The 26,481-nt window shown below is 37.6% G+C and overlaps 2 protein-coding genes across 10 annotated transcripts in view; one reads left to right on the top strand and one right to left on the bottom strand.

Moving 5' to 3' along the window:
- Positions 1-26,481, bottom strand: part of LOC141405572 (uncharacterized) — a 396,796-nt gene that overhangs the window by 79,172 nt on the left and 291,143 nt on the right. The gene's annotated exons all lie outside the window — the stretch shown is intronic.
- Positions 1-26,481, top strand: part of LOC141405569 (G-protein coupled receptor dmsr-1) — a 344,854-nt gene that overhangs the window by 303,002 nt on the left and 15,371 nt on the right. For 4 of the 8 annotated variants that reach the window (XM_073990079.1, XM_073990078.1, XM_073990081.1 and 1 more), the window contains 3 exons: positions 2,611-2,782; positions 8,689-8,815; positions 22,281-22,463. In XM_073990079.1, the coding sequence (XP_073846180.1) occupies positions 2,611-2,782; positions 8,689-8,815; positions 22,281-22,463 (482 nt within the window). Of the gene's footprint in view, positions 1-2,610; positions 2,783-8,688; positions 8,816-22,241; positions 22,464-26,481 lie in introns of all 8 variants that reach the window. The other 4 variants (XM_073990076.1, XM_073990074.1, XM_073990077.1 and 1 more) reach the window with 1 other exon arrangement.

Genomic DNA, 26,481 nt, shown 5'->3' with positions numbered 1-26,481 from the left:
CCCTACTAGGGTTTTTGTAGTCTTAATATGTACTTTCAAAAAATTTATATTAGAAGTTGTTTGCATTTTCATTGTTGTATAGTGTTATGGACAATGTCTAAATTTGGCGGGTCAATAGCAAAATTCGAGCTATCCCTAGAATTCCCAATACCTGATATTAGGGAGCTAGAAGCCTGAACAGTGTGGGTAGACGAATTCGTGTTATTTAAACCGGGATCGTTTCTCGTGGCTTCCCTTGGAGTGGCAGACGAACCCTGTCCATCCTTAGGAATATCGGAAGGATCCTGATTTAACGAAACCACTGAACTGCTGTAAGAGCTCAAGGACGATTTTCGAGACCGCCGAAATTTGTTCAAATATTTATTTATTATTGCCTGACATTCCATAAAAAGTTCATAAACAACTGCGTATTTACCATCGACAACACCAATGTCTTCCGCAGTTGTATCCTCAGCCGATTTCAGATATTACAGATAAAGGAACTTTCCACCTTGTACCAACTCGGTACTTTTCACTTCTAAAATAAAGAAATCTAAATCTTCTTCCTTCGCGTCTTTAATTTTGGCACAAAATTTTACCAAATTATCCGAAACACGAGTAAAATCATTGAGAGGAGTAAAAGGCATTTTGCAAAGATTTTCTTTAAAATCACACGAAAACTTCAAAATTTACGAAAAAATAAAAACCTAAGCTTTTCAAGCAGAAAATGCGACAAAAAACGATAAAAGCGAAATAATCGAACTCAAATAATCGAAAAAAGTTTAAATTCTTGCGAAAAGATCAAATTTCTTTCCAAATCCAACAAGAATTTCCAAGATTTTTCACAAAAAATCAACCAAAAATAGCAACATTTACGAAAAATTAAGAAAAATCAACAAAAATCGCCGAAAATGTTTGATAACAAACTGTGACGACCAAAAATCACCTGGGTTCATTTTTGCCCACACCCACTGAAGTTTCCATATTGAATTGTTTTTCTGTTGTATAAAGTAACTTAATCTTGACCTATGTGAGCGACTTTTGTATTCTGAGGCCACATTACAGATAAAGAGAGAGAGAGAGAGATCCGCCGCTATCGCCCAAAAACAACGAGGCAGCAGTCATCACTACCATGTGGTGATGATCACTGGCTGTGTTGTTGGGATGTTCAAATTTGGTAAACAAGTTCCTGTTGCTCCATTACAAACACTTGGTGGAGTGCTAAACAAGGTCCCGTTAATCCACCACAGAACACGTGGCCGGCTCTCACTATAAAAGGGCGACCTAACTTAGAACGGGGACAGTCAGCAACAGACCAGCGAAGCAGCAACATCGACCTCGGTAAGTACTAGAATCTCCAGGAAAGTCCTTGGGCATCCTGGAATATCCTGCCGACATCCTTGAGTATCCTGCCGACATCCTTGGGTATCCTGCCGACAACCTTGAGTATCCTGCCGACATCCTGGAGTATCCTGCCGGACATCCTTGTAGCGACATCCCATTAGGTTCCCGAAAGAGCCAACCCAGAATCCCCGGAGAACCGTAGAGTACTTATCCAGGTCTCTGCTAAATCAACCCCCGGCTTCCCCATTCCACCACCAAGAGTACTTATCCAGGTCTCTGTTAAATCAACCCCCCGGCTTCCCCATTGCACTACCACGAGTACTTATCCAGGTCTCGTATCCCGAATCCAGTGAGCCCATCTAATAACTTGTGGACGGCGGACCATTAGACTCCTTGTAACACTTCATATTCTTAGATGAACAATCAATCAGTGAACTTATTATATAAAATCCTTTAGTCAGTGAATAAAATTTGATTAAGAGAACAACAAAACATACTGCTCTTTCTCTCTCACACAAATTCGAAATAAATTTCTGTACGAACCGCTGGACCCCGGCGAGCTATTCTAGCCCACGGGGAGAAATCCCGTCGTTATAAAACGAAAAACCAACTTTTTCCCTTTAATAATTTCGAAAAATGTTCAAAAAAGTGTATAAAATATCGACAAAAAGCAAACAGATTTCGGCCAAAGGCCGTTTATTTAAAGATACATTGTATCGTATATGATAGTGTATTCCGCAAGCTTTACGATGGTATCCAGATTATCATTATCCATTCAAAAATTGCTAAGTTATAAACAAGGAACTTCAAATGCGCATATCTTGGGAAGTAAGGAATTCCTCCGAAAACATTTAAATTTATTTTTTTTTCCAATCAGAACAAAACGGCATGCCTGCCATAAAAAAATTAATTTAGCTGGTAGAGTATTCAATTTGTTGCAACTTTTTTTACATATTTTAAGATAACAATACACAATATTTAATTTATATTCAATATAAATTACATACAAAAATATTTATGAATAAAAATATTTATCATATGTTTGAATACCAGAAAAGAAAATATTTTTTTGCATTTAAAGTTACTGACATACATAGGTATGAATAATAAATACATGTGTATGTAAATGCTAATGGACCGACATGTGAAAACATGAATAAAGTTATTTGTACAAAAAAAAAAAAAAAAACAAAGTATGTGAAAAGCATAACAAATAAAATGCTTTTCCCCAGAAATCAAACAATCTATCATTTTATTTTTGTGTTACATTTTTTTTTTCTTTTGCAGATTTGCCTGTTTGGAACAATAGCCAATCTATTGAACATAATGGTCTTAACGAAAAAAGATATGGCCAAAGCACCCATCAATAAAATTCTAAAGTGGCTGGCAGTTGCCGATATGTTTGTAATGATCGAATACATACCATTTGCTTCGTCCCAATATATTTACATGAAACCAGGTGAGTTCAAGATAATTAATAGAGACTGGACTAGAGACTTTTGTTCCATGGAAATGGGAAATAAAAAGTTATTTTTTTCATTTTTCATTTTGAACAATGGTTTCAGGTGCTCAATTATTGTTCCATGAAAAAAATTGAAGCAAAACGGAAAAATATTTTCAATTGAACATTAATGAAATATTTTTCATTTCACATTTCCGTAGAACAAAATTCCAAGCCATAGCTCTAAATCAAGGCATATTGAATAGTTTCAGTTTCATTTCATCAGTTTCAATATAACATGTCAAATTCATTTGCAGTAAATTGGTTTGTAGTAATTTTCCCAACAACATAAAGAAATTAAAACAAATAAGAACGGCGTTATGTTCGGCCAGGCCGAACTTGTTATACCCTCCACCATGAGTTGTATTGAAGTAAAATGGAACAATTAGTTTTTTTTTGTTTATGAAGAAGACTAAATACCAAATTTTAGTAAGTTCGGTAAGACAATGGTACAAGTTTTTGAGTGGCAATTCCATACCTCTTGAGAAAATGACCCGAAAGGTGAAAAAACCCTACGGTTTGGATTTCGAAATACTTTGTACAATCTTTGTTTATGTTCAAAAGTTGGTCCTATCGGTCCACTCCTTGGGGTACCACCCACACAAATGTTCAACATTTTTCTTTAAATTGGGGTAAGTGTCTGTTCGAGGGCTAACCTTCAAAATACCGAAATTCGGTTGGTACCGTTCCATGGGGGCTATATCAAAACGTTGATCTATACTTACAAATTTCTGGCGAAAAGTTTTTAGACTCAAAGAAGACTAAATACCAAATTTCCGATATTTCGATAAAATCTTCAAAATACCGAAATCACCGAAAATCTCCTGGAATATTTTATAACCGCATGGAAGACTAAGGGCCTGTTTATGTATGTCGATAAGAAAACGAATGCGGAAGAAAAACTACCAAATTTGAGTGTGTATTTCAAATTTGTTTTTAGTTTTGAAGGAAAAGCAAATGAAATAATATTTCAAAAACTAAAGTTTGGGTGTCTTTCATGCGCACACATTTTCGTTTCGAAATACATAAACTGGGGGTGAATAACAAATTTCAGTCTTTCGATGGGATATTGACGTCAAAACCTTCAGAATTACGAAAATCGGTAGGTACCGTACTGTGGGGTCTGTATCGAAACGAAGACCTATACCGACAAATTTCAGTCAGAAAAGCGTTTACCTTCACAACAAAGATTAAATACCAATTTTCAGCCATTTCAGTAGGTTGCTGTGGCCTTACTTACTTAGTTGGCCCATTACAGAACATTTGTTCCATAGGCCGAACTAAGAAAAGATCTCCAATTCTCTCTATTTGTTGCTTCGCACTCTGGAATACCGCGCCTTTTCATCTCTTCATCCACTTGTTTGCGCCATCTATTCCTTGGCATGCCAATTCTGGGTGCACCGCCAAGCGGTCCGTACTTATACGCATTTTTAGCGGGTTCATCTTCGCTCATTCTTATGATATGGCCTAGCCAACGCAATCGCTACATCTCGACACGTTTAACTATATTGATGTCGTTGTATAGCAGATACAGCTCGTGGTTCATGCTACGTCGATATTCACCGTCAACGAAGATTGGTCCGTAGATCTTTCGAAGAATTTTTGTCTCAAACACACCAAGCACTGGCTTGTCTGCTTGCGCAAGTACCCAGGCTTCGGAGCCATACATCAGCACGGGTAGTATCAGTGTTTTGTAGAGCGTTATTTTTGTTTGACGAGATGTGGCTTTGTTTTTAAACTGCTTACTTAAACCAAAGTAGCATCTGTTGGCCAATACAAATCTTCTTTTTATTTCACAACTGATGTCGTTTGTTGTGTTTACGGAGGTGCCGAGGTAGACGAAGTCTTTTACTACCTCAATATTATAGGAACCAACTTCCACATTCGGTCCGAGCTCAATGGACGCATTGCGCTTCGACACCATCAACTTGGTCTTCTCACCGTTTACCGCCAGACCCACTTTAGCAGAATCTCCTTCGACCTTCATAACGGTATCAGTTACTTCTTTTACTGATCGGCCCATGATGTCTATATCATCAGCATAAGCAAGTAACATGTGACTATTGGTGTAGATTGTGCCACTTCTTTTGACGTTTGCCTCTCGTATAACCTTTTCTAGCAGGATGTTGAAGAGATCACACGAAAGGCTGTCTCCTTGTCTGAAACCTCTTTTGGTACCAAACTCTTCGGAGAGGTTCTTTCCAATTTTAACTGAGGACCTCGTGTCAGTTAAAGTCATTTTGCAAAGACGGATGAGCTTTGCGGGGATACCAAATTCGGACATGGCTTGGAATACCTTTGAACGCAGCGGGCTGTCGAAGGCTGCTTTATAATCGACAAAAAGGTGGTAGATGTCGATCTGCATCTCTTGGGTCTTCTCCAGGATTTGCCGCAGGGTAAATATCTGGTCAATGGTGGACTTGCCAGTTCTAAAGCCGCATTGGTATGGTCCAATTATCTCGTTGACCATAGGCTTTAGTCGTTCGCACAATATCCCTGACACGATCTTGTAGGCAATAGCAGTAGACTTATGCCCCTATAGTTAGAGCATACAGTCTTATCTCCCTTCTTGTGGACGGGGCACAGGATACTCAGGTTCCAATCGTCGGGTACTCGTTCTTCCTGCCAGATGGTGCTAACTAGCTGATGAATACACCTTATCAGCCCGTCACCTCCGGTTTTGAACAGCTCGGCTGGTAAGCCATCGGCTCCTGCTGCCTTATTATTCTTCAGCCGATTTATTGCTGTCTTTACCTCATCTTGGCTGGGCGGTATACATTCAATACCATCTTCTGGGATTGGGACTGTGGTATCTTTGCCGTCTTCACTGCTATCTGATACCAACAGTTTTGAAAAATGTTCTTTCCATATCCTGAGTGCACTATCTGTATCAGTTACCAAATTACCTTGTTGATCTCTACAGGAGGATATTCCTGTACCAAAGCCATCAGTTTTATGCTTCACTCTTTGGTAGAATTTTCGGACTTCGTTCTGTCTCCTGTACATCTCGATTTTTTTACACTCCCGCTTTTCCATATCTCTCTTTTTTCTGCGGAAAAGATGTTTCTCCTCTCTCCTTTTCTCCCGATACCTCTCTGGGCGCTACGCGTTGCTACTGATTGTAAAGTAGCCCTATATGCCGCATTTTTCTCTTCGGTAGCAGCACGACACCCCTGGTCATACCATGGATTCCTTGGTGGAGGTTTCTTGTATCCAAGTACTGATTTTGCGGCTGTTTGCATGGAGTGGCCAATGTTTTGTCATTGTCCTGATATGTTATCGAGACGAGGAGTGCTTTGATTAAGCAGTTGGGCCAGTTGAGAAGAATATGCTATGGCTATCTGTTGTGATTGCAGCTTACCGATGTTCAACTTCCGTGTTGTGTCTGTTCGCACTTTGTTTGCTACGTTTAATCTGGTACGTACCTTTGCTGCAACAAGGTAGTGGTCCGAGTCTATGTTTGCACCTCGGAACGATCGTACATCCAACACGCTTGATGAATGTCTTCCATCTATCATAACGTGATCAATTTGATTTCTTGTTCTTTGATCTGGCGACAGCCAGGTGCCCTTATGAATATCGAGATGCTTAAATCTGGTACTGCTAACTACTATGTTTCTTGCAGCTGCAAAGTCTATCAGCCTCGTACTATTGTCAGATGTTTCACTGTGGAGACTGAATTTCCCGACTGTTGGGCCAAAGATATTCTCCTTCCCAATTTTGGCATTAAAATCGCCTAGTATAATTTTAATGTCATGGGCAGGGCAACGGTCATAAGTTTCTTCTAAGCGCTCGTAAAATATATCTTTGGTCTGTTCGTCCTTGTCTTCAGTGGGAGCATGAGCGCAAATAAAGTTGATGTCGAAGAATTTTGCTTTTAATCGAATTGCACCGAGTCTTTCATTCACTGGGGTGAAGCTGGAGACCAGAAGTTTTAATCTCCGACCAACTACAAATCCGTAGCCAAACTCATGCTTTGTGTCATGGCAGCTATAATACAGTGCATCACCTTTAGGTGTTGTTGTGACGCCTTTCCCGTTCCATCGTATTTCCTGTATGGCAGTTATGTCGGCCTTGTACTTTTCAAGTACATCTGTCAATGCGTGAACTGCACCTTCTCTATAAAGAGTGCGAACATTCCAGGTGCAGATTCGCAGATCATGGTCCTTAAACGTTTGCGGATTTGTTTTTTTTCTTTCGTTTTTTCATAGTAGGCTGTTTTTTATAGGAGAGGGTTACTAACCCGACGCCCAAACCCAAGCTTTTAACGTTCTTATGGGTGAACGCGCGGCACATGTTAGTTCACTACCTTTAACGGGTGTTAAAGGCAGTTCCGCAGATGACACCACGGGGATGTTAGTGTCCACTTGAGATGAAAGAGGGACAACATGGCTGTGCCATGTTAAAGCCGGTCAGGACCGTTCCTTGGTATCTTCCATCCCCTACGTCACCCAATACCGGAAATAGGGAAGTACCATTCTATGGGGGCTACACTAAGGCGTGGACTTGTACCGACAAGTTTCTGGGGGAAAGTTGTATACCCTCAACAAAGACTAAATACCAAATTTCAGCCATTTCGGTGGAATATTGAGGCCAGCACCTTCAAAACACCGGAAATCGGAAGGTATGTTTAATTGGGGCTATATTAAGGCGTGGACCTATACCGACAAATTTCATATGGAACGTTTAATACCCCAAATGAAGACCACATACCAAATATTAGCCATTTCGGTGGGTTATTGTGCCCACAACCTTCAAAACACCGGCAATCGGAAGGTATGTTTAATGGGGGCTATATTAAGGCATGGACCTATACCGACAAATTTCATATGGAACGTTTAATACCCCAAATTAAGTCCAGATATCAATTTTCAGTCGGTTCGGTGGAATGTTGAGGCCACCACCTTCAAAATTACCATTCTATGGGTGCTATACTTAGGCGTGGACCTGAACCGACAAATTTCTGGGGGGAAAGTTTTATATCCCCAACGAAGTCTAAATACCAAATTTAATATTTTGTCCAAACTTAGTTTAAATTCCATATCGGTCCATTTCCTCCACAAAAGTTCAAAACATTTCACTAAAGTGGTGCGCACAATAACTCTCGAAAGCAGTAACCAAGTTGATCCATACTTTGCACATCGTAATATATCTGCGAATCTTAGTTAAAGTTCGGCTATGGAGTATCAGTCTTCCCCTTATGATATCTCACCCACAAAAGTTCAAAATTTTGATTTAAGTGCAGTTTAGGGTCTCTTCGAAGATCCTTTGGAAAATTATACAGATGCTACTCCTTGTGGTCCTGTTTACCTGCAATATTATGTTTTTCGTGGACAAGTCAATGCTTCCCGACATTGTGGTCCAAGACCTTTGAGTTATACGGTGACCAACTGAAATGACTGGAGGATGGCGCGCTATCTGTCGAAAAGTAATGCCTCCCAAAATAATATCCCCTGCCAAAATGGACTATGCCAATGCATTCCTTCAGTTACCTCTTCCGCAACACTTTTGAGCTTTATTCCGAGTATATGTTTTTGTAGGCAAGTTCATACGTCCAAACAGGGCCACAACATTCTGTAACCCCCCTAATACAAAATTATTGGGCTAAAGGGTTTTGGTTGCGTAGATAGTATTCGTTTTTATATTGTCCATAGATAAAAGTTTCCATTCACACAGGCTTTTTTGTCGTCGAGAAAAAGTTTCCTATATCTGTTGGTTTTACCAAACGAATCTAAAAATATGGATATGTTATTTTTAAAAATGTAGTTTCAACTGCATGCCTATGGTTGGAACAAATCTCCTCCTCACCTCCCTCTCTATCCACTTTCTTTATTTGTTTGTTTTTTTTTTTTTTGCATTTTCAGGTCAAAAGGAATTAAGTTATGCCTGGTCCATCTATATTCTGTTTCATATGCATTACACACAAGTCCTGCACACAATTTCGATTGGTTTAACAGTGACACTGGCAGTCTGGCGTTATGTGGCCATAAGGTAAGTCAATGACAATTCCAATTGTAGATATTTGCTTGAAAATTGTTGTATAGCAACGGTAGAACGTTTTAAATGTATTTTGTAAACTATCTATGTGAACATATGCACACACACACACACATATACACGCTTACCCAGCAAACATTTTCTTTCACACAAGCGATAGAAACACTCATCCGCGATCTTGCATTCTTATCGATGAAGGCTAATGGTTCGGGAAGAAATGAACCACGTCTACGACACTAGTTGTGAGAGTCGATTTCGTCACTTCTGGAAGTTAGTTTAGCGTTAGAATTGATAGTGACGAAAAAATATTTTTATAGCAAATACTTGGGTTGGGCTTTGGCCTTGTAAAGAACCCGCTGCCGTGGGACTGAGGCTGACAGACTTCGTAAAGAGCAAAAATCGACGGAGGAGCAAACAGCGAGGCAGACCAGCAAAGGTAGCAAATAAAGTACGAACAGACACAACGCAGAAGTTGAACATCGGTAAGCTGCCATCACAACAGATAGCCACAGCATATTTCACTCAACTGGCCCAATTACTTAATCAAAGCACTCCTCGTCCGGATGACCTATCAACAAATGGCAAAGTATTGCCCACTTCATGCAAATAGCTGCAAAATCCATACTTAGATATCAGACACATCCACCAAGGAACCCATGTCCAGGAGTGCTGCTACCGAAGAGAAAAATGCAGCATATAGAGCTACACTACAATCAGTAGCAACGCGTAGCGCACAAGAGAGGTATGGGGGGAAATGAAGAGAGGAGAAACGTCTTTTACGCAGGAAAAAGAGAGAAAAGGAAAAGCAGGAGTGTGAAAAAAATCGAGATGTACAGGAGCCATAATGAAGTCCGAACAAGTTAAAAAAGTGTCAGTCGGCTTTGCCGACAAAGATATATCCTCAGCCTATGTAAATAGAAACTTTTACACGGTGCTTTTGAAGCAAACTTAAATGGAAGGTGCTTGCACCTGGGAAGTTTTTGCGAATTCTGAAACTACAATGTTCATAGATGAGAAAAATCAAAAAACAAAAAAATCGACGGAGCGCTTTTTAAATAAATCGCGATTTAAATTGGCAGTTTTAAGAGTTTTTAGGTTTTCACGATTTTGCTTAGAAACCGCAAGTCCTACCAAAATGGGACTAAAGAAAGTGTTGTAGCTATGAAATTTCTCTACAAGATTGACCTTTATGGTAATCTCTTCGATTTTACCGTTTTTGAGATAGAAGTTCAAATTGGGACAATTCAAATTCAATTCACTGACTTATCGCCCCCTTATAAAACAATGTCATGACTGCAAATTCCCAACTTAAACTTATATATCTAAAAAATTTTACAACCTAGGATAAGTTACTTACGCCAGTCTTGTAGAGAATTTTCACAGCTTTAAGATTTTCTCAGGTCCCATATCGATAAGACTTCCCGTATTCAGGCAAAATCGCGAAACCCTAACAAAAAAAAAAACCTAAAAATGTAAACTGAGCTTCTTTATCTCAAAAATGGTACAGCCTGGGAACAAATCATAAACATCAATCCTCTATAGAATTTTCACAGCTACAACATTTTCTTTAACTCCATTTCGATTGGACTTGCTGTTTCCAAGCAAAATCGAGAAAACCTAAAAAACACCTAAAAATGAGAATTTTGACCGCGATTTATTTAAAAAGCGCGTCGGCGATTTTATACCCTCAGCCTTTAGGCTAGAAAGGGTATATACACTTTCATACGGAGAAAATGTGCCTCATCGAAATAATGGTTTTAGACCCCAAGTATGTTTGGACCAAATGTGTTTCAGACAATTTTGAGTCGATTGAGCAATGTCCGTCCGTCTGTCTGTCTGGCTGGCTGGAGCGCACTATAACTCTCGAACGGATGAACCGATTCGGTTCAAATTTTGGCTTTCGTAATATTTTGCCCAAACTTAGTTTAAGTTCGAAGATGGGCTATATCGGTCCATTCCTTCCGGTACCTACCCCACAAAAGTTCCGAAATGTTCGGAAAATTTGTGGGCACGATAAATCCTGAAGGGAGTAACCGATTTGGTCCATATTTTGCACATCGTGAAATTTCTACCAGACCTAGATGAGGTTCCAATATGGACTCAATCGGCCCACTCCTTCGGGTACCTCCCGCAGAAAATTTCGGAAAAGTTCAGTTTCGGACCTGCTCTCGAATAGCTTCGATTTTTATACCCTCCACCGTATGGAGGGTATAATTAAATTTGTCATTCTGTTTGTAACACATCGAAATATTCGTCGGAGACCCTATTAAGTACATATATTATTGATCAGCATAAAATTCTATGTCGATTTTCGATTCGATTCTATGTCCGTCCGTCCGTCCGTCTGTCTGTCTGTTGAAATCAAGATACAGCTCGCAATTTTAAAGATAGAGAGCCAAAATTTGGTACAGAAGTTTTTATTACTTGCAGAATGGTTGGTATTGAAAATGGGATATATCGGTCCACATTTTGATATAGCCCCCATATAACGGTACCTCCCGATTTTCGGTATTTTGAAGGTTTTAGCTTCATTATCCTACCAAAATGGCTGAAATTTGGTACGTAGTCTTCTTTAGGGGTACAAAACTTTCCCCCAGAATTTTATCGGTATCGGTCCACACCTTCATATGACCCCCATATAACGGTACCTCCCGATTTTCGGTATTTTGAAGGTTTTAGCTTCATTATCCTACCAAAATGGCTGAAATTTGGTACGTAGTCTTCTTTAGGGCTATAAACTTTCCCTTAGAATTTTGTCGGTATCGGTCCACACCTTCATATGGCCCCCATATAACGGTACCTCCCGATTTTCGGTATTTTGAAGGTTTTAGCTTCATTATCCTACCAAAATGGCTGAAATTTGGTACGTAGTCTTCTTTAGGGCTATAAAACTTTCCCTTAGAATCTTGTCGGTATCGGTCCACACCTTCATATAGCCCCCATAGAACGGTACCTCCCGATTTTCGGTATTTTGAAGGTTTTAGCTTCATTATCACACCGAAATGGCTGAAATTTGGTACTTAGTCTACGTTGGTGGTATAAAACTTTCCCCCAGAACTTTGTCGGTATCGGTCCAAACTTCCCTTTTAAATTTGTCGGTATAGGTCCACGCCTTCATATAGCCCCCATGGAAAAGTACCTCCCGATTTTTCGTATTTTGAAGGTTGTGTCTTCAATATTCCACCAAAATGGCTGAAATTTGGTATTTAGTCTTCAATGTGATATAAAACTGTTCGCCAGAAATATGTCTGTACAGGCCCACGCTTTCATATTGCCCCATTTCTGACTAAAATTCGTCCGTATAGGTCCACGTTTCGATATAGCCCCCATAGAACGGTACCTCCGGATTATCGTAATAATGAAGATTGTGACGTCAATATCCAACCGAAATGGCTGAAATTCGTTATTTCGTCTTCCAAAAGTTATAAAATATTCCACAAGCGTATTATCAGTATAGGTCCACGTCTTCCTATATCCCCATAGAAGCTTACTTCTTGATTTTCCGTATTTTTTTAGTTTTAGCCACATTCTCTTACCGAAACATAGGAAATTTGTATTTTGTCTTCTTTGAGCCTAAAAACTTTCCGTCAGAAATTTGTCGGTATAGATCGACGTTTTGAAATAGCCCCCATAGAATGGTGCCTCACATTGTTTTACCGAAATTGCTGAAATTTAGTATTAAGTCTTCTTCATACACGAAAGGAAACTAATTATTCAATTTTACTTCAATACAACTTGTGGTGGAGGGTATAACAAGTTCGGCCCGGCCGAACTTAACGCCGTTCTTACTTGTTGTTGCAACAACTTGTATTCACTTGTATTCGATTCGATCCAAAATTTGGCCTTCGTAATATTTTATCAAAACATAGTTTAAATTCGAAGATGGGTTATATCGGTCCACTCCTTCAGGTACCTCCCCCACAAAACTTAAAAAATGGTCGGCAAAATTTTGCGCACGATAACTCTTGAAGGGAGTTACCGATGTAATCCATACTTTGCACATCCTAATATTTCTACCAGATATAGATCATGTTCGAATATGTACTATATTTGTCTACTCCTTCTGGTACCTCTCACACAAAATTTCGGAAAAGTTCACTTTAAGACCTGCTCTCGAATTACTTTGATTTTTGTTCAAGCGATTTACATTCGCTACCTCCATTACGACGGTAAAAGTTTTTTCAGGAGCAAGTCCATATTTCTTGGGCAAACAGCCCGAAAGGTGTAAAAAACTCCTATGTCACCATATGTGGCGGTCGGAGAACACAATAGCTTTTGAACTGTTTAACCGATTTGGTCCAACATTTGGTCTTCGTCATGTTATATCCAAACTTAGTTTCATGGACAATACCGGTCCACAACTTCCGGTACTTCTCCCCAATATTTAAAAAATGTAACTAAAATGTAAGGACGATATCACTTGAATGGGGCAAACAATTTCGTCCAAACTTTGAATCTCCTAATATTTTGTCAAAATTTACTTTCACTTCTAAAATGGCCCATATCGGTCGTCCCTAAGGGTACCTCCCCCACAAAAGTTCAACATTAGTGTCTTAGTCCAGTTAATTCTTAATCCACACTTTTGTCGGCAAGTTAAAATGTCCAAAAAGGGCCAGAAAATTCTGAAGAGACCTTAGATACATTCGATGTGTCCGTAGGTGAAAGTTTCACTTTACATTGGCTGAGGGTATATATCTTTCGGCAAAGCCGATTGACACTTTTTTTACTTGTTTTTATGGTTTTTGATTTTTCTCATCTATGAACATTGTAGTTTCAGACAGATCAAATCTATTTAGGGTCTTTTCAGAAATTTGTGGCCCTTTGTGGACCTTTAACGTGCCGACAGAAATGTGGAATAGGATTAAAGTTCAAAGGTGTTGCTATCTTTCCGATAGATATCGCGCCCACTAGTAGTAGAAGGAGTGGACCGATATGGGTTATCTTCGAACTTAAACTAAGTACCTTTCAGGCTATTTTCTCAGGAAGTATGGACTTGCCGCTGATGAAACTTATACCGCCGTATGGGGGGCAACGAGTACAAGTTGTTACAAAAAAATCAAAGCGATTCGATAGCTGGTTCTAAACTGAACTTCTCCGAAAGTTTGTGTGGGAGGTACCCGAAGGAGTGGATCGATTGAGTCCATATTAAAACCTTATTTAAGTCTGGTAGGTTGGATTTATATATTGGTCACATTCATTCGTGTTTCATTCGAAGGGACAAGAGAGACCTCGCTCTCATCAATGAGTGCACCTTGATTAGCTCAATGATATGGGACCTACTGTTTATTGCTGAGTTTAAACGGCGCGTAGTAATACACCCACGGCAGCGGGTTCTTTCGTATCGGATTGACCCGAAACCATAGTGTTTCGGCCAACGGATACCAACCCATCATCAAACCTATGCTTCTACCTAGGGTTCTATGCTGCTACAACAACAACAACTTATAGAGTAGTTTTACATTGCTGAAATACCTAGGTAAAGGATTTGATCACATACATGCATATGTATGTATGTTAGTATATGATTTCTCCCTTCTTGCAATTTCATTGCAGTTTAAATTTATGAAGGGGAGAATTGATTGAATGTGTCCGATATTGCGGACACTGTATTAGATTTGTATACCGTATATGTGTGTGTGCGTGCAATTTCATTTATTTTTGTGGTTATAGGAGTGCGTATGTGTGGTATTAATTGCCTTTGAAACCATTTATATAGTTGTGCCGTAACAAGTTATAACTTTGTAATTACTTCTGTCCTTTTAAGTTTTTGTAATCTGCTAATGTATGTATGTGTGCCCATACGAATACATATGGTAAATTTCAAATTTCTTTTGCAATTCCATTGGAAGAAATGTTAAAAAATTTTTTGCGATCACATCCACAATTTTTGGAACATAGATTAAGAAAAAAGTCGTGGTTTCAAATCTGTTCGCGTTCACAAAATTGGATGCTGTGCTCCAAAGTTATGGAGGGTTTTACTCCCTTATAAAGGACAAATATTTAAAAATTTAATTTTTGCTGTAATAAGAAAATGTATATATAAAGCGTTAACAGCATTTAATATCTATCCGTAGATGCCTAAATAGTTACTAAATGTATTTCTATTTTCGCGGAAAATCAAGAAATACTTAAAAACTCTTGGAGTAAATTTAATTTATTCTAATTTAGAGTCCAAATAAAACTCGAAAAAATAAATTAAAAATACGTACAGATTCTAGACAACGCGTAGAAAAATATGAGACCAAAATTTTAACGATAGGATTTATAACTGCCATATTACAGCAACAACAAAAGGCGAAAACTTATTGATGGAAATTATTTCAAAAATATATTTTTTTGTTTAATACGAAAAATAGAAAAAAAATTTTGGGAGTTATTCTACTATTTCGCTAAATTTCGATGCAAGGCCTGACGGACTTCGCTGAAACTTCTTCAGGGAAAATGCGATGACAAACCCGAAAGTGTATTTGCTTACTTTGATAAACAATAGAATTAAGAAATAGAAAGTAATATTGAAATTACAACCAAAGGAAAAACATAAAAGTTAAAAAACGTATAATTCGCGAATTCGTTAAAATCAGATACAGCGAGTGCATTTCTATCAATATGTAGCGATTTTTCCACTTTTCATTCAGCGGCCAAAGTGTGCCGTCAGCTGCATCTTACTGTTCAAAAAACCTTTATGTGGGTAAAAATTGCGCGATGTACATAAGATTATAAGGCGCATCCGATTTCAGTGACCGCCTATAAAAAATACGTCATTATAACAAATTTTAAACAAATTCGTCAAGAACCGTGGATGTGCTACCAAATTTTATTTTATACGAAATACGAATATTACTCCAGAATCTCGGTAATTTATGCCACACGGTTTTGGAAAATAATATAATCGCGAATAAAGGATTCCATTTATGTACAAATAACCAAAGAAAATCGCGGTTCAATGCGCGGAATCATCAAAATATAATTTTGCAGAATTTCCTACTTTCAAGGTATCTATAACCGCCGTTTAAGTGGATGGATTTGAAAGCGGAAGGGTTCATTAGATCCGGCGCGTAAAAAAACTAAAATCACGCGGGGTTCAAGGGTACCTGAGTCACAGTTGCAAATTTTGAAGCCAAAAAATAGGTTTTTAAAGAAAATTTACGCACCAAAATTTCGACTTTGGACTCTTATTACTAGGGAGCTGTATGAAGCACACTCATGAGATATACATCAAACGACGTGGAATCACGAGTTCTACAATCCAATAAATAGTTTCGGTAATTATCTGGTTGCGCCCTCCAATTATAAGAAAAATTCAAAAATCCCAGATTTCAAAACTTCAAAATGTCAGCATCGATTTTAGGGGGATGCAGTGTATATATCAAAAAGTCATACATTAGAACCATGTTGCCCAAAGGGTATTCTTTAATTCTTTCTTTGAGCTCAGGTCTGAATTTTCCGTGGTTTGACCAGAAATCAAGAAAGAACACAAAAAAACTTGTAAACTTCAACACATTTTTACCAATTTTTTAATATTACCACCAACACAGCTTCCACATAAATTATTTGTTATGGTTCATTTTATGCGACCCCGGCTAAAACACTTCAATTAATATAAATATATTCATATTGTATAAAATGTACTGACAGTTCGCGACTTATTAAATGGTGAACCTCAACTTCAACGATTGTAAAACATTTTTGAATATTACCATATGCATGTCTCTTTGTTTATGTTTGTATAATTCCAATATTTCATGTCATTTATTTTAGATAAAATGTTATTTTAATAAATGTGAAATATGTACATACATACATATATATGCTTGTTTATAACAAATTTAACAATAATTTATTGATATAAATGATATGAAATTTGTTGTAAGAAATCGATATTAAATTACATTTCACAGTGGCTCACAGAAGGTGATTATAGGTACACACGATAACAAGAATATCATAACACTGTGAACACAAATTTTGGGGCAGAGATAATTCCTTTTGGAGCTGAAAGGCCTTGGTGAGTATATTAAGAACCCCGAAGGACAGATCCGCCGTGAGTCGAACTTCCACGTTACGGCGTGATGAAGTTTTTGCTAGAGACCCTGTAAGCCATCAGGAATTAGCGTTATATCTTTGTTCACTGTTGCTTTATTGCTTATTTTTGAGATGACTTGTCTGCAGTCAAATCAAATGAGGATTATTTTCGTAGAGCACTTCGACCTTCTAACTCGCTTCCTTCAATGTCCTTTTCGTCCTTTATTTTAAGAGCCGCTATAAAAGTACCACGATATGACGTTTTTCAGCTGCGAAATGTTCTGCAAAAATGTCGCTCAGAAAATTTTAGGTACGGCTCCCATTGACAACTAATCGATTTTCGTGTTCGTTTTCGTGGTCGTTTTGTACATTTACCCTGTTTTTGTTCAGAAAAGGACTATATTTTGTTTTTTTTGTATATTCGTTACAGAAAATACAAAAACACAAAACACAGTTTTTGAGCAAACAGTGGTAAATGTAAAAAATGAATATGAAAACGCGACAAAATCGATTAGTTGTCAATGAGAGCCGTACCTAAAACTTTCTGAGCGACATTTTTGCAGAACATTCGAAGCTGAAAAACGTCATCTTGTGGTACTTTTATAGTGGCTCTTAAAATAAAGGATGAAAAGGACATTGAAGGAAGCGAGTTAGAAGGTCGAAGTGCTCTACGAAAATAATCCTCATTTGATTTGACTGAAGACAAGTCATCTCAAAAATAATCTAAACAACAGTGAACAAAGATATAACGCTAATTCCTGATGGCTAACAGGGTCTCTAGCAAAAACTTCATCACGCCATAACGCGGAAGTTCGACTCACGGCGGATCTGCCCTTCGGTGTTCTTAATATACTCACCCAGGCTTTCTTCCCCAAGAGGAATTTTCCGGGCCCCAGACTTTCACCTCCATTTTGTTGCACAGTGAAATCAATGGGGGTAATCGAAGCTATGGCCTTCCAACTTTGTGCATGTTGAAAGGCTCAAATGGACCGATTGGGCCCACTTTTGAACATAAACTAAGTTTGGACAAAACATTTCGAGATTCAAAGTTTAGACCAAATCGGTTGCTCCGTTTATGAGATAATGCGCTTAACATTTTAGCGAATATTGTCGAACTATTGTGGGGGAGGTACCGGAAAGAGTGGACCTATAAGCAACATCTTCGAATTTCTTCTAATATTCGCAGAAATACTACGATATGTAAAGTGTTGACGAACGCAATATTCGGTTCGGGAGTTGTCGTGCGCACCAGCCACTACACATGCTGGCCTGGCCGTAGGCGTTTTTTTACAGTTTTCGGTTCATTTTCTCAAGAAGTATGAACTTGCACCTGACAAAATTTGTACGTCGTAATAGGGGCCTTGAATGCAACCTGTTGCAAGAAAAATCAAAACGATTAGAGAGGAGGTCCTAACCTTCACTTTTCCGAAATTTGGTGTGGGAGTGAGGTATCCGAAGGAATTGAAACATATAGTCCATATTCTAAGCTGAACTATGTATTGATGTCCAAAGTATGGACCAAATCGATTTTTGCTTTCGAGAGTTATCGTGTGCACCATTTTAGCGAAAAGTTTTGAAATTTTGTGGGAGAGGTACCCAAAGGAGTGGACCAATAAGGTCCATCATAGAACTTGATTTAACTTTTGGCAAAATATTAGGATTGCCAAATTTTAGATCGAATCGGTTTATCTATTCGAGAGTTACCGCGCGCTCCATCCACTATACATGGTGCCTTACAGCTTTCAGGCCATTTGGGAGAGGTACCCAAACGGGTGGACAAATAAGACCCATCATAAAACTTGATTTAACTTTGGGCAAAATATTACGATTGTCAAATTTTGGATCGAATCGGTTAATCTGTTCGAGAGCTAGCGCGCGCTCCATCCACTACACATGGTGCCTTACAGTTTTCAGGCCATTTGCTCAGGAAGTATGGACTTGTCCCTGAAAAAAAACATGCACCGTCGTAATGGGAGTGAACCGATATAGTCCATATTCGAACTTTATCTATGTCTGGTAGAAATATTACGATGTGCAAAGTATGGACCAAATCGGTTAGTCCCTTCGAGAGTTATCGTGCGCATAATTTTTGCGAAAAATGTGAACTTTTGTGGGGCAGGAACCCGAGGGAGTGGGCCGATATGGATCATCTTCGAACATAAACTATATTTGGACAAAATATTACGATTGCCAAATTTTGGATCATATCGGTTTATCTGTTCGAGAGTTACCGCGCGCTCCATCCACTACACATGATGCCTTACAGCTTTCAGGCCGTTTGCTCAGGAAGTATGGACTTGCGCCTGAAAAAACTTGCACCGTCGTAATGGGGGCAGCGAATACAAGTTGTTGCAACAAAAATCAAAAGTATTCGAGAGGAGGTCTTAAACTACACTTTACCGAAATTTTGTGTGGTAGGTACCCAAAGGAGTGAACCGATATACTCCATATTCGAACATTATCTATGTCTGGTAGAAATATTGCGATGGGCAAAGTATGGACCAAATCGGTTTGTCCCTACGACAGCTATCGTGCGCATAATTTCTGCGAAACAAATTGAACTTTTGTGGGCCAGGAACCCGAGGAAGTGGGCCGATATGGCCCATCTTCGAACTTAAACTAAGTTTGGACAAAATATTACGAAAGCTAAATTTTGAACCAAATCGGTTCGAGATTTATCGTGCGCTCCAGCCACTTCATATAGTGCCATAGGAGGTTTTAACAGCTTTTGGGTCATTTTTTCAGGAAGTATGGAATGGTCTGCCAAAAAACTTTGACCGTTGTAATGTGGGCAACGAATACAAGTCGTTGCAAAAAGTATCAAAGCGATTCGAGAGAAAACCTAAACGGCACTTTTCCAAAATTTTGGGTGGGAGGTAGCCGAAAGAGTGCAGTGATAGAGTGACCATATTCGAACCTCATCTACACCTTTTTCAGATGTAATTCGAAACATTTTAGTTGTAATTCGTAACATTTCATTTGCAATTCGAGAATTCTATTTGTAATTCGAGAATTCTATTTGTAATTCGAATTATTCCCCTTGTAATTCGAGTATTCCATTTGTTATTCGAATTATTCCATTTGCAATTCGAATTATTCCATTTGTAACTCGAATTATTCCATTTGAAATTCGAATTATTCCATATGTAATTCGAATTATTCCATTTCTAATTCGAATTATTCCATTGGTTATTTTATTTGTGATTCGAATTATTCCATTTGAAATTCGAGTATTCCATTTGTTATTCGAATTATTCCATTTGTAATTCGAATTATTCCATTTGTAATTCGAGTATTCCATTTGTTATTCGAATTATTCCATTTGTAATTCGAATTATTCCATTTGTAATTCGAATTATTCTATTTGTAATTCGTATTATTCCATATGTAATTCGAATTTTTCCATTTGTAATTCGAATTATTTTAGTTGAATTTGGAATTATTCCATTTGTAATTCGAATTATTCCATTGGTTATTTTATTTGTGATTCGAATTATTCCATTTGGAATTCGGGTATTCCATTTGTTATTCGAATTATTCCATTTGTAATTCGAATTATTCCATTGGTTATTTTATTTGTAATTCGAATTCGAATTATTCCAGTTGTAATTCGAATTATTCTATTTGTAATTCGAATTATTCTATTTGTAATTCGTATTATTCCATATGTAATTCGAATTTTTCCATTTGTAATTCGAATTATTTTATTTGAATTTCGAATTATTCCATTTGTAATTCGAATTATTCCGTTGGTTATTTTATTTGTAATTCGAATTATACCATTTGAAATTTCAAACAAAAAATTCGAATTACAAATGAAATGTTTCGAATCACAAATGGCCTTTTCGAATTACAAAAGGAATAATTCGAATCACAAATGGAATAATTTCAATTACAAAAAAAAAAAAACAATTAGAATTGCAAATAAAATAATTCGAATTACAAATAGAATAAGTCGAATTACAAATGAAATTATTCGAATTACAAATAGAATAATTAAAATTACAAATGGATAAATTCGAATTAAAAATGGAATGATTCGAATTACAATTGAAATGTTTCGAATTACAAATCTGAAAAAGGTGTATGTCTGGTAGAAGTTTATCGATGTGCAAAGTTTGGACCATAACGGTTACTCACTTCCATTTTCTGAATATTTTCGAGCTTTTGTGGGGGAGGTACCAGAAGGAGTGGACCGTCATCTTCGAAATAAAACTAAGTTTGGACAAAATATTACGGAAGCCAAATGTTACACCGAATCGGTTGATCCATTCGAGAGTTATCGTGAGCTCCAGCCAGACAGACAGACATGGCTAAATCAACTCATAATTGTTTGAAACGGATTTGGCCCAAACATACTAGGGGTTTAAAGCCATTATTTGGAAGTGTATATACCCTCGTTAGCATAAATGCTGAGGGCATAAAAATGTCACTAAAATGGTACGTCTTTTGAATGGTTCAAACTCTGGACCTCCTAATATTTTGTCGAAATGTACTTTAACCTCGAAAATTGCCCATATCGGTCTTCTCCACAAAAGTTCAACATTTTTGTTTAAGTTCAGTTTAATATCTGTTCCAAGTTCCCTTAGAAATTTATACCTGTGCTACTTCGTGTGGTCCTGTTTATAGCGATATTATGTTTTTTCGTGGGCAAGTCCATCCTTTCTGACATAGCGGTCCAAAATCTTTAAGTTATACGGAGACCAACTGAAATGACAGAAGGGCCCGCTATCTATCGGAAAGAAATGACTCCCAAAATGAGATCAACTTCCAAAATGGACTATGCCAGTGGCAGGTACCTCTACCGCAACACTGTTGAGCTTTTATCCAAATATATTTTTGTGCGCAAGTTCATATATCCAAAAAGGTCCAAAAAATCTGGAAACTCTCAAATACAAAATTATCAGGGAAAAGGATCTCGGTTGCCTAGCCGATATTCGATTCGATGTTGTCAATAGATGAAAGTTTAAATTCACCCGGGCTGAGGGTATATCTCTGTCGGCAAAGCCGTTTAATACTTTTTTACCTGTTTTAATGTCATTGTATATCTGTTTCTAGATAATTTTTTGCTAAAATTTTGAAATTTTATTTAAATGTTGCATTCAATTTCATTCTTCCAGTGTTTCATGTCATACAAATAATTGGTGCCTTAAATCTGAAATTATTTTCAAATTTTCTTTTGAAAAAACTCATTGGAATTTTCTGGTTTCGTTTTCTGCTTCTATTGTTTTCTGATTTCTTTTTTGGTACAAATCAATTAAATCAAACAAAAAAATCGATTCAAAACTTCTAAAAATCAATCCAACAAACCAACAATCCATCCGCCCAATCCACCCATCCATCCATTCACCCATCTTCCTTCCATTCTTCGTATGTCGTCTCGTCGACAAACGTGTAGTCAACGTTTTTGCCAACTCTTACCCTCTTATTTTTACAGACATCCCCATGGAGCATGTGCCAGTTTCCTGTTGTCCCACTGCAACGAATGCATTCTCTTTTCATTTGTTATTTCGCCCATTCTTTGTTTTCCAACGCTGCTGGTGTTTAAAGTGAACGAACGTGTAACGGATAATCAAGTGCTGTATTATGTTCATGCTGATAAAAATTCCCATCTGTATAGGTAAGTGATACCCCAATATACATATATGTGTGTGGACATTAGGGTGGGGCGATTTGAACACCTTATTGGGCCCTTCGCGTGTCTGATTCCTGGGTTGTACTAAGCAAAAAAGTCCACCAGACAATATGTCTACGGTGAAAATCCAGCCTCCCGATTTTGAGGTTTTTTATTCACGCTGCCAAACCATTGAGATTTTCGATCCAACACTAATACAAAAATTTTAGCCAAGACAATAATTAAGAACTCTCTACTACATCACGAAGACATTGGAACCCTCCTTCAGGCAGTTTTGGCTTTGTGGATAAAAAAACGTGAAGTCAAAATCGGGAGGCTCGATTTTCACCGTAGACATAAGGTCTAGTGGACTTTTTTGCTCAGTACAATCCCAGGAAACCGAAACGCGAAGGGCCCAATAAGGTGTATTTCCTTCCATACAAATCGCCTCGGCCTAATAGACATTTGTATATGTAAATGTGAATGTATGTATTTCTTTAGATGTAAAAGGGGTCAAAATGGAATTCGATTTTAAACAAAAGATACAAATGTTCAAATTCCCACAACAGTATTCGTATGCATGTTGTAATGGAATGAAAACAGAAAAAAACGAAATTGCAAATGTTATGTTCATAGGAGGATATTTGTTCAATAGGTTGCAAACACGGCCCTTGCAATGATATCAGATTTTTACTTGTTTTTTTTTTTTTTTTTTTTTTGTAAACTATTTTTCTTAAGGGTTAGGTAAAAGCCGCTTGCAAATTTAAAAAAAAATCAAAATTATGTTATTGTTCTTTCACTTTGGATAATCTGTAACCCCTATTAGGCGCGAACAAAATGCACGGATATAAAAACAAGAAAACTCTAAACATTACTTACTTACTTAGTTGGCCCATTACAGAACATTTGTTCCATAGACCGAACTAAGAAAAGATCTCTATTCCTCTCTGTTGTTCGCTTGACTTTTTGGAATACCGCGCCTTTTCATTTCTTCATCCACTTGTATGCTCCATCAAACCTAAGGCCTGCCGATTCTGCGTGCACCGCCATATGGCATGTATTCATAAGCTTTTTAGCGGGTTTTAGCGGGGGTTTTGTATAGTGTTATTTTTATTTGACGAGATGTGGCTTTGTTTTTAAATTGCTTACTTAGACCATAGTAGCATCTGTTGGCCAATACAATTTTTCTTATTTCACAACTGATGTTGTTTGTTGTGTTTATGGCAGTGTACCTCAAAATTGTAGGTACCAACTTCCACAGTTGGTCCGAGCTCTATGGACGCTTTGCGGGTCGACACCATCAATTTGGTCTTTTCGCCGTTTACCGCCAGACCCACTTTCGCAGATTCTGCTTCGACCTTCCTAAAGGTATCAGTTACTTCCTTTACTGATCGTCCCATGATGTCTATGTCATCAGCAGAGGCAAGTAACATGTGGCTATTGGTGTAAATTGTGTCATTTCTTTTGACATTTGCATCTTGTATTATCTTTTCCAGCAAAATGTTGAAAAGATCACACGAAAGGCTGTCTCCTTGTCTGAAACCTCTTTTGGTACAAAATTCTTCGGAGAGGTTCTTTCCAATTTTAACTGAGGACCTAGTATTAGTTAAAGTCATCTTACAAAGCCGGATGAGCTTTGCGGGGATACCAAATTCAGACATTGCGTGGAATACCTTTGATCGGGGGTAAATATCCGGTCAATATCCGGTCAATAAAGCCACATTGGTATGGTCCAATTATTTCGTTGACTATTGGCTTTAGTCGTTCGCACAATCTCCCTGAAACTATCTTATAGGCAATAGGGAGAAGACTTATGCCCCTCTAGTTTGAGCATACAGTCTTATCTCCTTTCTTGTGGACGGGACATAGGATGCTCAGGTTCCAATCGTCGGGTACGCGTTCTTCCTGTCAGATGGTGCTAACTAGCTGATGAATACACCTTATCAGCGTGTCGCCTATCTGTATCTGTTACCAGATTACCTTGCTGGTCTCTACAGGAGGATGTGCCTGTACCAAAGCCATCTGTTTGATGTACATCTCGATTTTTTCACACTCCCGCTTTTCCATTTCTCTCTTTTTCTTGCGGAAAAGACGTTTCTCTTCTCTCCTTTTCTCCCGATATCTCTCGTGCGCTACGCGTTGCTACTGATTGTAACGTAGCTCCCCAGCAAAATTTGACGGAAGGGGTTCTTTGCGATGACGTGATTTCATGTCATCTTTTGCATTGGTTCAAAGGAAGTCGTGAAAGATCCGATCTTTTCATTAGGATTTGAACCAATGCAAAGGAAGTCGTGAAAGATCCGATCTTTTCATCAGCATTTGTACCCATTCCATCGATCCAATAGAGATGATGTTTGTGTTTTTATTTATTTACACACCTGTTTATTTTCATTTTGGTATGTTCCAGTACTGCAAAAATCTACTAATTTTTACTATTTTTTCCGATAACAAAGGAAAAATTGTTATCGTAGTAAAAATAAGTAGATTCTTGCAGTTTCTGGAACAGACCAAAGTTGTTAGAACTGTCGTCGTGATGTTGTCTTACATTTCCTGCATATCAAACAACTAAAACTTCTAAACAATTGGTATTATATGAAGTCCCAACCATCGAGCTAAAAATAGAATCGGACTGCACACATTGCTATTTTAACCCTTTCGGCCCCGCTCCAGAACCGAATGTCTAAAAATTATTTTTGTGATAGCAATGCTTGTTAGCTCCAAATTAAGGATTTTTGAAGATTTCAAACTTCGGGAGTTATTGGGGAACCAAATATTGGAACCAGATATTATAAGCAATTTCGGGCCGTTGCACAGAGGGGAAATTTGTATTAAAAGTTGATCAAAAGCCCTAGAAAGCTCATTTATAGTCGGATTGATATAAAATTTTGCACAAAGCATATCTTCTGTACAAGGATTAATCCTATAGAAAATAATGAAAATCGGTCCAGATTTGGATGCAGCTTCCACATATATTCGCATCTGATATGAGATAAAAATGCACCAAAATCACTGAAATTTTACGCATGCAACCTGAACTAGCCAAAAAAAGAACATTGAGCCAATTTTCAAACAAATCGGTACAGATGTATATATAGTCCCATATACATATATTTCATTCCAAATTTTATTTTTTGAAACTTACTTAAATTAAATTTTTCTCAATTCACATGAGAAAAGTCGTGAATGTTTCTGAATAATGCAAACATGTTTGATAGGTGTTGGTTTAGTCTGATAAATAAGAGTCCCTGTTATAAGGCGGAGCAAAATTTAGAGTGAGTAAACCTTGCAATTCCATATAAAAATATTTCATAGTTTAGTTGAGAAAAATTATATTTTTTCGGAATGGCGCAAATATGCGCAATTTTTTATGATTGAATCTGATATTTGAGACTCAAGCGCATAAAACATTAGAAGAAACTATGGTCGGGAAACGACGGGGAAATAGACTTTTTCACTATTGAAATTGTAGTAATTTTAAAAATTATCATAAAAATATTTCATAAAGAGGATATGTATCACCATTATTAAAGAGCAAAGATGTAAAATCAATCGGAAAATTTTAAGTGCTAATATTGTTCGGAGACTGTACAAAAACAATAAATCTTGAAAAATATAAATTTTCGCGAAAATAATGTCATTTTAATGTTCACCTAATTTCTTAGTTTTCGAAAATTTACTTTTTGTTTTCAGTATGGCTGAGTTCAATCGGCTGCTGCATTGGAGTGGTTAATCTTACAAAGTCGAGGATGGTTATAGCAAATGTAGAAAAGAGACTGGTTGCCGTTTATCAATATTTTTTTCATAAAAAACGATTTTCATTTTTTGAGTTTTGAGCAACTTTGGACCGATGTTTCCCCTCTGTGCGTTGAGGTAGTATTTCATGGCATTAAATTAAATTAAAACAAGTTTATAAGAACATTATAAGAACATACAAATTGCTTGTTATTTATTCTTTAAGAATCATCTTTGATATAATATTATATATTATATCAATAATAGCTTAGAATGATAGGCAAGAAAACAA

Source organism: Musca autumnalis, unplaced genomic scaffold, assembly GCF_047663935.1.
Source record: "Musca autumnalis isolate F117 unplaced genomic scaffold, ASM4766393v1 scaffold_5, whole genome shotgun sequence".
NCBI lineage: Eukaryota > Metazoa > Arthropoda > Insecta > Diptera > Muscidae > Musca > Musca autumnalis.
The sequence above is the reverse complement of the archived record's forward strand: the minus strand, read 5'-3'. Positions and strand labels throughout refer to the sequence as shown.